The 15,195-nt window shown below is 42.6% G+C and overlaps 1 protein-coding gene across 1 annotated transcript in view; it reads left to right on the forward strand.

Moving 5' to 3' along the window:
- The first annotated feature begins 706 nt into the window (after positions 1-706).
- The window catches only part of E4F1 (E4F transcription factor 1), an 83,565-nt gene continuing 69,076 nt past the window's right edge, over positions 707-15,195 (forward strand). Inside the window, exons 1-4 of the mRNA XM_078779030.1 lie at positions 707-839; positions 7,339-7,451; positions 12,531-12,600; positions 12,847-13,016. Of these exons, the coding sequence (XP_078635156.1) occupies positions 794-839; positions 7,339-7,451; positions 12,531-12,600; positions 12,847-13,016 (399 nt within the window). The 5' untranslated portion in view covers positions 707-793. The remainder of the gene's footprint in view (positions 840-7,338; positions 7,452-12,530; positions 12,601-12,846; positions 13,017-15,195) is intronic.

The following is a 15,195-nucleotide window of genomic DNA, read 5'->3' on the forward strand; positions in this document are numbered from 1 at the left end:
TAAGCAACTGTATGCTACGCAAGAAAGCATTTGACTTATCACAGTTATATTTAAGATCCCGCAAAAAATTACAAGATTGAGAGAGTAAACTACAGATAAAAAGTAGTAGCTTTCGTGTAACTTAATAACGGCTTTCAGGGCGCTTGTTTCAAGGGAGTAGCAAGATGGCCGTCGCTCGGCTTCACTTCACAGTTATTATAGAGATCTGTGATCCAAAAGGATGCTACGTACTGTATTGTCATTCTCACACAATGAAAAGCCATATTTATGGGGCTGGCGCAAAACAAAACGGTATTTTTACGACATTGCAACTTCAAAAGGCCATATACCGCACGGTCGCAAAACCGGAAAGGCATTTACGGCACTAACTCAAAACCAAGGGCGCCTTTACGACGTTGTCGTAAAAATTAATTTGCTGCAAAAAAAACCAAAAATTGTACAATGTTGGATACGGATTCTCTGTCTCCAAGAGGGAAACTATTATTTATGTGTGTACTAGTTTCTAATGATAGAAAAACAGTGCGTTTTCGAAAAATAAGTTGTGCGGTGTATTGTCATTAAAGTTAGTGAGCCTGTCTTAAAATCACTTTTTCACGTTCTACAGCTATAACATAAACATGTATATAAAAGCAAAATAAGAATCACATTAATGAGGCTTGTGGTTCAAAAATATAATGATCCTTATTTTATGTTGCTTTGCCCTGAAGGAAGGAACTTGCGTTGAAGAAGAAGAACACCGCTTTTTTGTCGTGGACCATGGTGAGGCCGCTCGGCGGCAGGTCGTAAAGTGGTCATGAATTTTTGTTTTGGGTCGGACCGCACTGCACTGATCGAAGAAGGTGAGCTCGTCCTGCACTTCATCCCACACCGACCATAGTTCGAATCCCGACCCAGCTATAAACCGTCATCCCGGTGTTTCATCGATGTTTGTGCCGTTCCTCTGGTGGACGTTAAACTGTGCGTCCCGTCTGCCGGTATTATCGATTGGTGGACGTCAAACATCCCACGGTGTTCTTGATGAAGAGTAGGCGAGTTATCGCCGGTTTGTCGGCACTCTGAACAAATTCTTAATCCCAGCCCAAACTACACTGGCAAACGTCGCGCCTGGCCACCCTGTTCGTGAAAGACCACAACTCATCTACTTGGTTTTGTCATAACCCGTCCACAACTTTTTCAGTGAAGATCTCTCAATTGTGAAGAATCTCCGGACATCCCGTTCAAACAGGAAAGCAAACTACCCGTCTTTTTCAAACACCATGTACCATTTTACCATATACTATTACTAGCAGAGTACTCGACATATGGGCGACCTTGTTCGAAGCATGCAACACGTTCTTCTGACACAGACCTTTATGTAGACAGCTCCCGCAATCGCTCCCGGGTTACGTGCATAAAGCAAAAACATGCTCATGCTGACTGCTTATACAAACATAGGGGCAATACCCCCCTGGAGCTCACCTGGTAGATTAAATAGTATACTGCACTGGCTAAAGGTATTTTAAACCAATTTCAATGGTTGCTAGTAGACAGGGCAGCATGTACAATCATACTAACATAATCATGAGACTTCAAACAAAAATACCTATTTTGGGGGGCAACCAAACAAAAATACCTATTTTGTGGGGCAACCCCTACCCTACTCCACTCTCCCACCCCATATACATCCTCAGAACCCAATTTTTCTAATGCCTTGAACAAACATTGGAACATAAAGGGTGATGAAGGTTGTGGTGAAGTTTCATTGAAATCGTGTATGTAGTTTCACAGAAAAGAGCAAATACCTATTTTGGGGGGCAACCCCCCAGTAGATCCCTCACGGCCCGATTTTTTTTTTTAATGCTGTGAACAATTTTAGTCACAACACAACAAATATCATTTGTGCCAAATTTGGTAACAATCTCATCAGCGGTTTCAGAGAAGAAGTTTCAAGTGTTTGCGGATGAACGGATGGACGACGTGCCATCACATAAGCTCCCCTAAACTTCGTTCCAGGTGAGCTAAAAACAGAAATTTGTGACGTGACACAGTATTACAAACTATTAAGAATACCAATTAACATAGGGGCAATACAATTTGAGTACCAGTTCACTGGTAATTCCCTGCTTGTCGTTAAAGGCGGCAAAAAGGGTTGGCGTGAGGAAGGGCATCCGGCCGTAAAACATTGCTTCAAAAAGGGGACCGAAAAACAACAACAACCACAGTTCCCGAAAAAGGCCAACCCCCGCTTGCGGGGAAAAATGGCCTCTAAAGGTGGGTTTTTTTTTTTTTATAGGGGCAATACCCCTGGCGCTCACCTGGTAGAATAAACGGTATACTACGCTGACTCCAGGTATTTTACACCAATTTCAATGATTGCTAGAAGACAGCACAGCATGTAGAATCATACTAACATAATCATAACACTTTAAACACACAAAAAAATACCTATTTTGGGGGGGGCACACCCCCCCCCCCCCCCCGTAGACCTCCAAAGGGGTAGATTTTTTTTTTAATGACGTGAACAAACTTTGGTAAATCACGGGTGATGAAGGTTGTGGTCAAGTTTCATCGAAATTGTGTGTAGTTTCTGATAAAAAAGCAAAATCCTATTTGGGGGTGGGGGGGGGGGGGTCAAACCTGGATCCACTTTGACCCCCGGTAAAAACCCTTAGACCCCGATTTTTGTTTTTTTAATGCCGTGAGCAAACTTTTGTCCCAACACAACAAATAATATGAATACGCATTGCGTAGCGTGAGAGCTTCGTCGACAATGGTCAGTCGATCGAGTACGCAGCCCTCGCAAACATCTGTAGGCCTAGGCATAGCTAGGCTAGGTTGTTTGATCTTGGGCTTAGAATTAAAATTCAAATTAATTTTATTGAATGGATAGATTGGGATAGAATGCAGGACTTACCTACTGTAGGCTATACAGTCTAGACTTCTAGTCGACTGGACCAGGTACGTAGGTCCGACTGGCAGGTACGTACTGAAATTGGTGTACCTGGCTTAAATGAAGTTGGTGTAGCTGGCGTAGATGATGAGCGGTTTCGAATTCAAAATCCATTCTGTACAGTACTGTATTGTAATTTATTGATTTTAATCACCAGGTGAAAATAATTTATCGGTTGTGCCAGACCAAAGCAAGATCACGTGAGCAAGATGGCGGATCATGGAAGGGACAAGATGGCGAATCATGGAAGGGACATTTGAAATGACAACGTGAAATTTTGTTCCCAAGGGAATGGGGAAAAATTTGAAATTTTTTTTTTTGTGAAATTTTGAATGGATTTACATATACATGCAATTGCCATAGAGGTTTGCTTATGAAGCTCTCTATAATTTGTGCCAAGTTTGGTCACAATCCCTTCAGCTGTTTCGGAGAAGAAGTTGCAAGTGTTTACGGACTGACTGACGGACGGACAATGCGCCATCGCATAAACTCCCCGGAACTTCGTTCCAGGTGAACTAAAAATACTATACTGTAAAGGTTGGGACTTGAAATACCCTCTCCCACCTGGAGGCAGCGCTACATGGTACACATTTACATAGAGAATGTACACCCACCAAAAGACCACCGGCAAAGATAAAAAACACCACTATACACTAAGTGGCGTCATGCTGATCCTATGCAAGTCTGGATTTAATTGGGCCATGATTGTAGGAGGAGTAGCACGACAAACACATAAACACCGGTCCGTGTATTATAGTAAGGATTATATAACATAGGCTTCCCTTGAGGGATGCGACTCGGCATGCAGCTTCCACCACAACGTGTACCTGTTGTGAAAATCGGCCTCTCGAGGTGAAGGTTACATTTTAGACTTTTGTCAGATTTAACTAAGACAATGGAATGCACGTTTAATTTATCACCTTAACATTGTCTTGAATGTTGATTTGTAATTTTATTTTCAAAAACGACAAAAAAAAGTCAATTACACCCCTTCCTGGCTCAAAAATTGTTTTGGCAGATCTGACCCACCAATCCCTAATTCTTTAATACTTTGAAGTAGACGCAATCTGGGTCAGTCATATAGAGGGAATTTTTAAAACAGATGGTTCAAGTCTTGGGGTTTCCCACAAGTACCGCAGGTCCCAGTACAGTAGTGACACACTATCCCATGGAGAGATTAAGTTATATTTAAAAAAAAACTAACCCTAACAGAGCAGAAGGAGGGATAACAGCCTTGCTTAAAGAAATACACTTAGTTTTAAGAACAGTTTAAAAAAAAATTCTTACATTTTTCAGACCCCTCCAGATTTTGGCACTTATTTAGTCTACAAGATCCAATCCTAAAATCCGAATCCAGATTTTGATTATATGCTTTTATTAGTCCATGAGACGTCATCGTGGTTGCAAGGCAAAGCACATTTTAATAGGTTGAAACAAAACGGCGGCTTAAGAACCCAGCGATGTGACAGAGGGCTGACCAAGATTGTGCACCGCCATTTTGGTCAGGCTTCTTTTTTTTCTTTTTTTGTTATGAGCACCCCGTTAATCATCTTCAAAAGGGGTCTTCAAACACACCCAACCACCCTGTTTTCATTCATGCATTTCTTGGGATTTGATAACTATGCAGGCAAAGTTTGGGGCTGATAGATTTCATGGTTTTGGAGTTGTGGATACACACACACACACACACACACACACACACACACATACATACACACATACACACACATTCATACACACACCCACACACACATACACACACATACACACACATACACACACATTCATACACACACACACACACACACACACACACACACACACACACACACACACTCTTTCATTTACAGTTTATTTCATTAAAATCTATTCATGATTAGCTCACCTGGAACGAAGTTCAGGGGAGCTTATGCGATGGTTTCTAGTTTGTTTCTGATTGCAAACTCGATGTGATGGCTTTTCTATCATTTCTGATCCAAGGTTTCCCATTATGCCTTCTTCACCTTTCTAAAGTCCCAATTTCGTGTCGAAATTACCTATTATCAAGTTGTAATGTGCTTTTGATGTTTTCAACATTCCTATTATCCGTTCATACATTGTCTACCTCTTCGTCTTCATGTGCTAATGTAGCAGCGTACACCTGGATAATTTTGATGCTGCTGTACTATTTCTTATTTAGTTTCAGTGTAATCTGTGCCAGTCTCTCATTCATACCTTCGACTTCAGTTATCAAAGGGAGGTGCAAAGTACCCCTCCCTTCATATAAGGGATCGTTTCTCTGTATGCAGCTTTAACATGGGGACTGAAAATACGTTTCTCGGATTCTACTGGACGAAATCGGCTGCAATTTTCAGAAGTAAATGCTTTGTACGTTGAGGTAATATGTTCCGAATTTCAGCAACATCGGTTTCCGCATTCTTGAGTTATATTTATAAAGCCCTCAAAATCACGTTAGTGTCCGTCCCTCCGCCCAAAATGTGTTGGCGCTCATATCTCAAGGGCTATACATTGAAACTAGCTGAAACTTGGAATATACATCGGCTAATCGGTCTAGTTAATGGCTTATGAAACAAATTCCACCTAAGTACTATAGTTTTTGCTTTAAAATTAAATATATATAAACATATATACATAAACAAATATATAAAAATAAAATTTAAATATATAAATATATATATACATAAATAAATACTTTATAACTCTTCAAAATGTTATTACCCAAATCTAATGTGCTTGCTTAATCGCCTAATGGATAAGGCATCAGACTCCCGAGCTGGGGATTGTAGGTTCGAGTCCCACCTGGGTTGAATAATTTGTTTTCTTCTTACTTTTTGAAGTATTTTATATCGTCTTGAATAAAGTCTTGTATGATGAACAAATGCATTTTGTTCGTATTTAAAATGTATCTCATGAAAAATGCCATGGGCATAGAAAAGGCCCCTTTATATAAGGGTGTGTGCCATGTAGCAAAGTATAGAAAAGAAGGGACATTCCATCACTTATAGAAAATGTCGAGCAATCGAAAAGAAGGGACATTCAAAAAAAATTGTGTGCATGCTGTACCACCCTTGTGTTCTTAGGAGGAACCACGTAATGCTCTAGAAAAGTTCATATAAAGAGGTGCCCCACATCTGGCAAATAAAATACATTTACTTATTCATGCAGGTGTGTGAATAAAAGTGGCACCCCTTTATATGAACTTTTCTGGAGCATTACTTGGTTCCTCCTAAGAACACAAGGGTAGTACAGCATGCATACGAGATTTTTTGAATGTCCCTTCCTTTCTGTTGTTCGACATTTTCTATAAATTATGGAATGTCCCTTCTTTTCTCTACTTTTCCACATGGCACATACCCTTATATAAAGGGGCCTTTTCTATGCCTCTGGCATTTTACCCAAGAATGTACTTTATTGTCCCCTGTCGCATCGCGGAGCGAAAGGGGGACTATGGTTTTCCCCTCCGTCCGTGCGTGCGTGCGTACATGCGTGCGTGTGTGCATAAGCGAAGGACCAAATTCAAATATGGTGTGTGGGTGCAACCCACGTCAAAATCCAAGATGGCCACCGCCATGTATGTCTGAACCTTGTGAGTGGAATATCTTGAAAAATAAGCGAAGTACCAACTTCTAATCTGGTGTGTGGGTGTATCTAGGCATAAGGAAGAACGCTATTGAAAATCGGGTCGCCACGTCAAAATCCAAGATGGCCGCTATCATAGATATGTCTGAAACTTGTGAGCGAAATATCTTGAAAAATAAACGAACTACTAACTTCTAATCTGGTGTGTGGGTGTATCTACACATAAGGAAGAACGCTATTGAAAATTGGGTCGCCACGTCCAAATCCAAGATGGCCGCCTTGCATCTTCCACTTTGTCAACTCACATCACTTCACCAACGGGGGACCTAGGCGTAACGCTTGTCTATTTCTTGTGGATGACAAATCCTACTCCCACCAAGCTTCTGTTTTCCATACCTATGTGGTAAACATGATGTCCACTCTTTAGCTCAGCTAAATTATTCAGCTCATCTCTCCCTGCCTTCTCACTTCACTAAGTCCTACTCCTTCAAGTTCTTCCTCGAGCTCTAATAATTCAATTATATAATTGAACCCTGTAGAACGCAAGTTGCCTTCTTTGCACTTTCAAAACCCTTCCATTTAGGCTTTAGCGGTAACATGTTAACATGAACATGTTAACAATGTGGTGTACACGGGTGTTGTTTAAGACTACTTCAAGAGCGCTAAACTTCCGGATTTAAAAAAAAGATCTTTAAAATTATTATTTTATTTAGATTGAAGTGTAGACTTAAACACTGTGTGGGGTAACGTGTTCTATGAACTCTTCGTGGTTTATGTATGGACTGTCATCCAGTATTTGTAATTGGAATTTTGTGTCAACTCGCGTGCAGATAATGACATTCACAAATGTGGCCGGTGCCAAACAGAATTGTCCAGCCTTGAAGCCTTCATCCAGCATCGCGTGCATAATCTTTGCCAGCGTGAGAGTGATGAAGTGTCTCAGGTGAGTTTTCGTGGAAGAATCTGACATTGTGAGGTAAGGCCGAACGTCGAAAAGTTGGTCATGACAATTTTCCTTCGACAAGGCCTTCACATTCCTCTTCCTGTAAATTGACGATGGGATTACAATGAGCTTATGGAAACCTCGTCTACAATAATTACCCCACGTGTGCGAAGCATAGAGTGGAGTTAAGCAGGTGGTTGACTCTCTGTCTGTCTGTCTGTCTACAGAGTATAGATGTCAGTCTATAAACGAGAAACTACTCGGTGTCAAATTAATTAATATATTTTGAACACAGTAGAACACATCAGAGCACGAACCAGCAATTTACCAGTAACATTGGCTCTGTACGTTTGCCAAAATGTACAGAATCTCGTCCCGAGTGCGCATGCGTAGAGAGGAGTAAGGTCATTATTTTTGTCTGTCTGGTAGTCAAACAAAGTAGAAAATCATTCCAAACAAAACGTTTTTTATGGACGTCATGAAAGACACAAACAACAAACATGAATAATTAATGCAAGGTGTTAAAAAGAGTGGTGTAAAATACGGTGTATCAACGGCGGTAAACTTGGGGGGTGGGGGGAGTTTTCTTTTTCCCTACAACCTTTAAAACCTCGATTTTATTTCAATTTTATTATATACTTGAACACTGTATAACACAAACCGCCTTGTTGGCACTTCCCAAAACCCTCAGTTTAGCAGTACTTGGACAAAATGTTATGAAATATATTATGTATTTTGGGGAAAATGCAGATCCGGATACTAGAATTTAAGTGATTCTTCATAATTGAGAGATTGGGCCAAAAACTATATGTGGCACGATATATCAAAACGTTGTGGACGGAATCAGACCAAACTTGGATGATAGGCTGGGTGAAGAATTGATGTGAGGACAATTGAAGGTGAAGAATGGTGAAGGTGAAGAATGGTGAAGGTGAAGGTGAAGAATTGAAGAAGAACCACAAGGAAGAATTGATTTGATTTTGGTAAAGATCAGAATCTGGATCCAATAATTTTTTTTAAGTGATTCTTCACCATTGACTGCTAATACCCACACCAACATGGCAGTTTATCAAATAGCAAAAGCCAAAAACAAATACAGTACCAACAAGAAAGAGCAATCAGAGATTGCAAACCCTCGCCAGGATGTATTTTCTGTGGTTTTTAAGGCTTTTGTGTTGAAACAAATATGGCGGCCGAACCACGTGACCGATGACGTCATTATTTTTTTCTAACCTAATTTATTCCTAGATTATGCTCAAGAAATTTCATCTTGATCGGATGAAGTTTTGTACTTGTTGAATTATGACGTCATAATGCAGGCAGCTATGACATCATTATTAACATATTTTATTCCCCATTGAGAGTTCTTTACAATGAGCCATGTCTCGATGTTTTCTATTCAGCGCTTTCGGAGATATAGAGGTGCAAAGTTTTTTGGTTTTTCCAAGATGGCGGCCGAACCACGTGACCTATGACGTCATTATTATTAAAAATTCGACAGGTGGAGTTGCACCTATGGTGAAAATTTCCTGTCAATCGGACCAACGGTTGCAGAGAAAATCATATTTATTCTGTGCGGACTGTTACTTGCTCCTCCCCGACCCCCTGGTCATGGTGTACCTCCGAGCCCCGAGAGGAGCCACGGCAGAAAAATATGTTATTCTGTGTCAGAAATCAATAGGGAAACCACACCACTGGTTATCAACAAACAAATATTATATTAAAAATCACGCAAGAATAACGGTACAATAATAATAGCAAATCTCTGCGCATCGTAAGAGGCGACTAAGGGTTGGCGCCAGGAAGGGCATCCGGCCATAAAAACATTGCCTCAAACAGGGAACCATGATTGTCATGGGGCCCGCAAGGCTAACCCCTGCTCTAGCGGGGAAAATGGCCTTAAAACGATCATTCATTCATTTTAATCAAAAGTACAATCAACACATCTTATGATGGTACCATCAGCTAGGATAAGATATCTCACTGTGCTCCAATTGAGTGAAAAAATAACATTCCCCAATGTCTCTATGGCTCAAAGGTGATCCCCTCCAGCGAGCGTCAGAGCGATATCGAATCGAAACCCGAACCCTGTTCAGATGACGGGCCCAGTCACTCCGCCAAAACAGCACAAAGGCGTAGGCGGCCGAAGCGGCGTAAAGAGTCACGTGGTCCAAAACCGCATAAGGCAAACGCACGGAGGAATGGGAAATCCAAAGGCGCCCTCCAGGTATGAACGTTCACGGTTCACCGTCGGCGAACCGCAAATTAATCTTCAAACTCCGTGTTGCACACACACATCCCAGATAGACGTCTGAATGGGGGAAAAAAACTGACGTGAAGCAAAGACCTTTTGCGATGAGCAAAGCGCGAGTGTCAAAATGGCTGACGGCTCGTACTTGAGTCGCAAAGACCCGGCGATGATTCTTCAGAATCCCAACGCCAAACCTGACCACGCAGGTTTATCAATCCCAGCGATAACACCTATCGCAGGAATTCCTTTCAAGGAAACTCAAAGTTCACTCGTGACTTTCGTTCGACAACGCTCGCTCCGGAGCTTGAAGCGACCAGCTTCTTGTCCGACTTTTTCCCCGCCTTCTTTTCTCTCACCTCCTCTTCTTCTCCGTCTTCCGGTTCCCGATCCGGTTTCCTGTTTCATTTAACATTAACCTTTTTACCTTTTGACAATAATAATGGCTATTTCCCTCAAACAATAATAATAATAATACATAGAACCAGAAATGTTTCAAGTGGATGAAAACCACAACACCGGAAGTGACGAATCCGTAACAGGACACATAAACAGACAAACAAACAGACAAACGGACTCAAATGCGAGGGTAACAAGAAAGAGCAATCTGAGATTGCAGATCCTTGCCAGGATGTGTTTTCAGTGGTTTTTAAGGCTTTTGTGTTTAAAACAAATATGGCAGCCAAACCATGTGACCGATGACGTCATCATCATTATTTTTTTCCTCCACCAATTTATCCCTAGATGACGCTCAAGAAATTTAATCTTGATCGGATGAAGTTTTGTACTTGTCGAATTATGACGTCATAATGGAGGCACCTATGACATCATCATTAACATATTTTATTCACCATGGAGAGTTGTTTACAATGAACCATGTCTCATTTTTTTTTCTGTTCAGCGCTTTCCGAGATATAGAGGTGCAATTTTTTTTCCAACATATAGAGGTGCAAAGTGTTAAAATATTGGCCTTTAAAACACTACTCAAAACCTTTAAATTTTACCCTCTATTGGTGGCTATCATAGATTTTTACCCAAACATAAAACAATTTTCTTCTCCATAACTACTAAACCGATTGCAATGAGATTTGGCAGACAGCTTATGCACCCCAAGGCGGTATTGATGTGTGAGTTTGAAGCTTTTGCTCTAAAGGGTGCGAAAGCTTGCTATTGGTCGAATATGTTACGTAATCACAAAACACTGAAATTTAACAAAATAAGTAGCTTTACTATATGTCGTTTGGCCCACTGATGCCGAATGGGCCGCAAAAAGTGACATACTCGACGTATTTCTTTCCTGCTGACGATGGATTTGGGTTCCATTTACCCAGAAAACGTATTGTCCTGTCTGCGGCCGATTAAGACCGGCCTCGGACGAATAGCCGAAATGAGCTTTAACTCCAGGGCATACTTCGAACCTTGGCGGGATTGTCGGAAAGCCCGAAGGCTTACCTGATCGGACGACCGACACTGGGTTAATCCGAACCCACAAACAAAGAAACGAAACGAAACAAGACAAGAAAAGTAAAATTCAACAAATATAAATTTATTTACAGTAATGTAAAAGACAATGAAAGGTGAGGTATACTAAAATTCCTAGGTTGAGGAACCTCCATCCGACTCATATACAGACAAGGGAATGATAGTAAATAAAATCCACTTATAATCGGCCGGCACTCAGCTTTGAGTTCATACGAGGACGTTTGAGTGCCTGGTGGTTGTTGAGCGGGTCCCGTAGGTCGGAAAATGTCCCGAGCGTCGACGGGATCAAGAGGGCGCCATGTCGCTCCTTCGCTGTGGAATGAACATGGAGCAATCCGTGCAGACGGTCTCCTTTCACTTTTCACTCCGCCCTCGACGCCACGAACTCCCCGAACCGTTGCTTTATTATTCCTCTTCGACGGCCGTGCCAATCTCCTCCTGGATAGTTCCAACAGCTTACAAAGGCTCCGAAATCACCCCACTAGTGCACACGGGCATGAAACTGCAGCCGTTCCCTCACCCGAAGCCATGACCAGGACAGAATGCGACCGCCTTAAATGAACGCCAGAACAAAGAGAGAATGTGACCGCCTCCAACAAACACCAGGACAAAAAGAGACTAAAATGGCGAGACGGCGTCTTTTTCCTTTCAGCTCTCGAATGTTCGACCGCTGACATCACACTCTGTCCAATCACCGAGCCCTACTCAATCATCCCATTCTGCCTCCACCAATCATGGAGGCCCGGGCGTGGCCATCTCGTTACGAGTCGTCGGGGGGTGGAATCTAATCTCTGTTCGGGAATGTATGGATGACGTCGGGGTTTCCTTGCCAATCGGCAAATTCTGTTTCTGTCGGCCCTGATAGCATTGTGAGCGCATGAGCCCCATTACAACACTACCGTGGTGTTACTGAGCCCTCAATTTCCTGGCTGGCCGAATGTAATAAAACCGAAGGGAAGACCACAGGAGGCAAATTACACACTGGGGAATTCATCTTTAAGCCCAAGAATTAATTATCACAAAGCCACGCCCCTTATGGTGACAGGCAAATGCTCTTACCCGGACAGACGGCCTACTTACGTACATCGAGATGGCATCTTCGCGGCATACGGAGCATTATAATCTACACATTTCTAACTTTCCTAAGGTATTTCTTTGTTTACCCCCACAACCGTAATAGTATGAATGGGGCTACATGAAGATGGCTGATTCGGATTGCTTGGAAGCCAACAGCACTGCTCGCAGTTATAGTTATTATTGTTTTGCTCAATCTATTTGATTGCATCGATTGTAATTTAAGAAAATTGAGAGTGATAATATACATGTGCTTCTTTTTCTACCTTTGCCAGCATGCTACTTCACCTGGGCCAACACTGCCATCAGACGCACATAGATCTCCAAACCAGCACACAGTTTTTGGTACGTTGGATGTTGCTATTGCCAAAGGTATCCTGGGTTCTGGAGACATTGTTAATACCTCAATTTTGGTCAAGGAAAGCAATTGTTTGAATAATGAATGATGGTGTAAAGAAAAAAGGTTTCTTACTCAAATTGGACAGAAGAGTAGTGGGTGTACGTGAATATTCGACAAGCACTGGTATGGATCTGCAGAAGAAGAGTATGAATTAAGTAAAAATAAAGGTTTTTTTTGTGCTTGCTGCTCAGTGGAGGAAAAGGATGAAGTTGAAAGCGTACTGTTGTACATGGTCAAGCCTGCAGGCCATGGCAATCACGTGACTGAAGACAATGCTGAGAAGTCGTCTGTTACACCTGCCCTTTTTATGACTTCTGACGGTCGCTACATTTGTCACGTTTGTCAAAAGACATTCAAAACGGTAAGCAACAAGTCAAATATTGATCTTTTGGGTTCCCATCTGAGCCAATAGCTCACGATACCAGAACCCCACGTGCAAATCACACGGACTCGTGATTTGTCCATCTTCTTCTTTATGCTTGTCCTGCATCAGATTTATATACAACTTCCATCCTTAACCCTAACTGAAGTTGGTGATTTTGAGCTTTCCCTGACTGATCTCGGCCGTCGATGGTCCGATGAACGTGAAAATTTGCACACGCAGAGATCATGACGTAATGAATGTGATGAATGAATGAATGATCGTTTTAAGGCCATTTTCCCCGCTAGAGTGGAGGTTAGCCTTGCGGGCCCCATGACAATCATGGTTCCCTGTTTGAGGCAATGTTTTTATGGCCGGATGCCCTTCCTGACGCCAACCCTTGGTCGCCTCTTACGATGCGCAGGGATACGGTGTACCTATTCTAAACCGGGGTACACACCGTAATGAATGTGATGGTAAAACAAAATTCATAATATCTTAATTTGTCTAGTTATTGCCTAATTCTATTGTTCTATAATTAGTCAGTATGTCTTAGACAACATGCTAAAACACTCAGAAGAAATTACAGGCCAATTAATTTACATCATCAGTGTTCTAATACATGTAACCCTCATTCACATGTGTTTGTTGCACATAAACATATGCAAAAATTGCAGTGAATTTCGGACATGTGACTACTAATTGTCATATGACACGTGAGCAGTAAGTTCGATTTGTTGTCAAAATGTGCGCAAGATCCTACAGAAAGAAAGTCATGAGGAGAACTTGAAATCCCCAACGGTTGCGAAAAATGTCGAGGGGGTACTCCCAGTACCTACTGTTGTGGAAAACCAATCAGGTCCACACAACTTTAGTCCAATGGTTGGTTTAATTGCATTTAGATCATCACATTATTCCTGTAAAGTAGAAATACACAATAAGTATATGATGCAACATCTCATGGGTCCAGTCATCTATCTATAATTCCACTAATCTCTGTCTGTGTGTGTGTGTGTGTGTATGCGACCGCTGTTTCTCGACAACTACCGGTCCGATATACTTGAAACTTGCCAGGTATATTGCTGGGGACCCGAGGATGTGCCTTTTCAAGGTTTCATATTAATCGGACAAGTAGTTACCGAGCTATGTCCAAAAAACGATTCAACCAATCAGAGAGCAGCGAGCTATCACGTGTGCCGAACGTGCCGAACAGACTCTGCCTCGGACGGCACATTTGAGAGCGTATTCATTTATTTCACGTTGGCAAACTATGTTGGCGTTAAACTATGTTTTAAAACTAATTAAAACTACTTTGCGATTCATCGTAACTGCGATTCGTAACTGCCGTTCGCTTTGGCTTTGCGAATGGACCAAACCATTTCATGTAAATAGAGGGGGGGGATTGTCACCGTACTCGCAAGCCGTTCGCTTTGGACCAAACCATTTCATGTAAATAGAGGGGGGGGGGGATATAATTTTAGATATAGATATAGTACGGGCATGCCCTAGTATCATTCAATGCAAGCAAGCTAGATATTCTATACATGCGTACCGTTAGCGAGGCTACCGATGTAACATGTCACAAGGGAGAAGTCTCGGAGCACCGTCGTAGCAGCGGGTCTTATAGTCACGCCTCTAGCAGTGACAGCGGTGACATCGAGCAGCGAGCATCACCCCCGGGTTCAGTACGAAAACGATTTCACTACATTCTCCCCCTGTCAGAATTATACGGCCGCGTGGCTAAAAGCGAGTGAGCGTCAGTGCGACTAGGGTGCGGAGTATCAGTCGACCCAACCGTATCGGGCCGGGCGGCGAATCTCTCTGCCAGCACGTGTCCGAAATTCCCCGGGTACGGCAGCACGTATCCCTGTGTCCCCGGCGTCAGAGGCGCCAACAGGGTCGGGTGACGAAGGGGGTAACCCCAAGTCGTCGGGCCCGGGTAGTCCCGAAGAGGGGAGGGTCGGTGGACTGTCGGCGATGGGAGCGTCGGGAGAGGCCATAGTCTCATAGATGGGTTTGAGCGGGTCGTCCGATTCCCTACTAAGGTCGTCGACCCCGCAAGGGGCAAGGTGACGAACGGAGACAGTAGTCTCACGGCCATCAGACGTCATCACACGAGCATGCTCAGGATTAGCCTGGAGAATCTGCACTTTGTCCACTAGGGGGTCGTACTTGCTCG

Source organism: Myxine glutinosa, chromosome 5 (genome assembly GCF_964187855.1).
Source record: "Myxine glutinosa chromosome 5, kmMyxGlut1.1, whole genome shotgun sequence".
NCBI lineage: Eukaryota > Metazoa > Chordata > Myxini > Myxiniformes > Myxinidae > Myxine > Myxine glutinosa.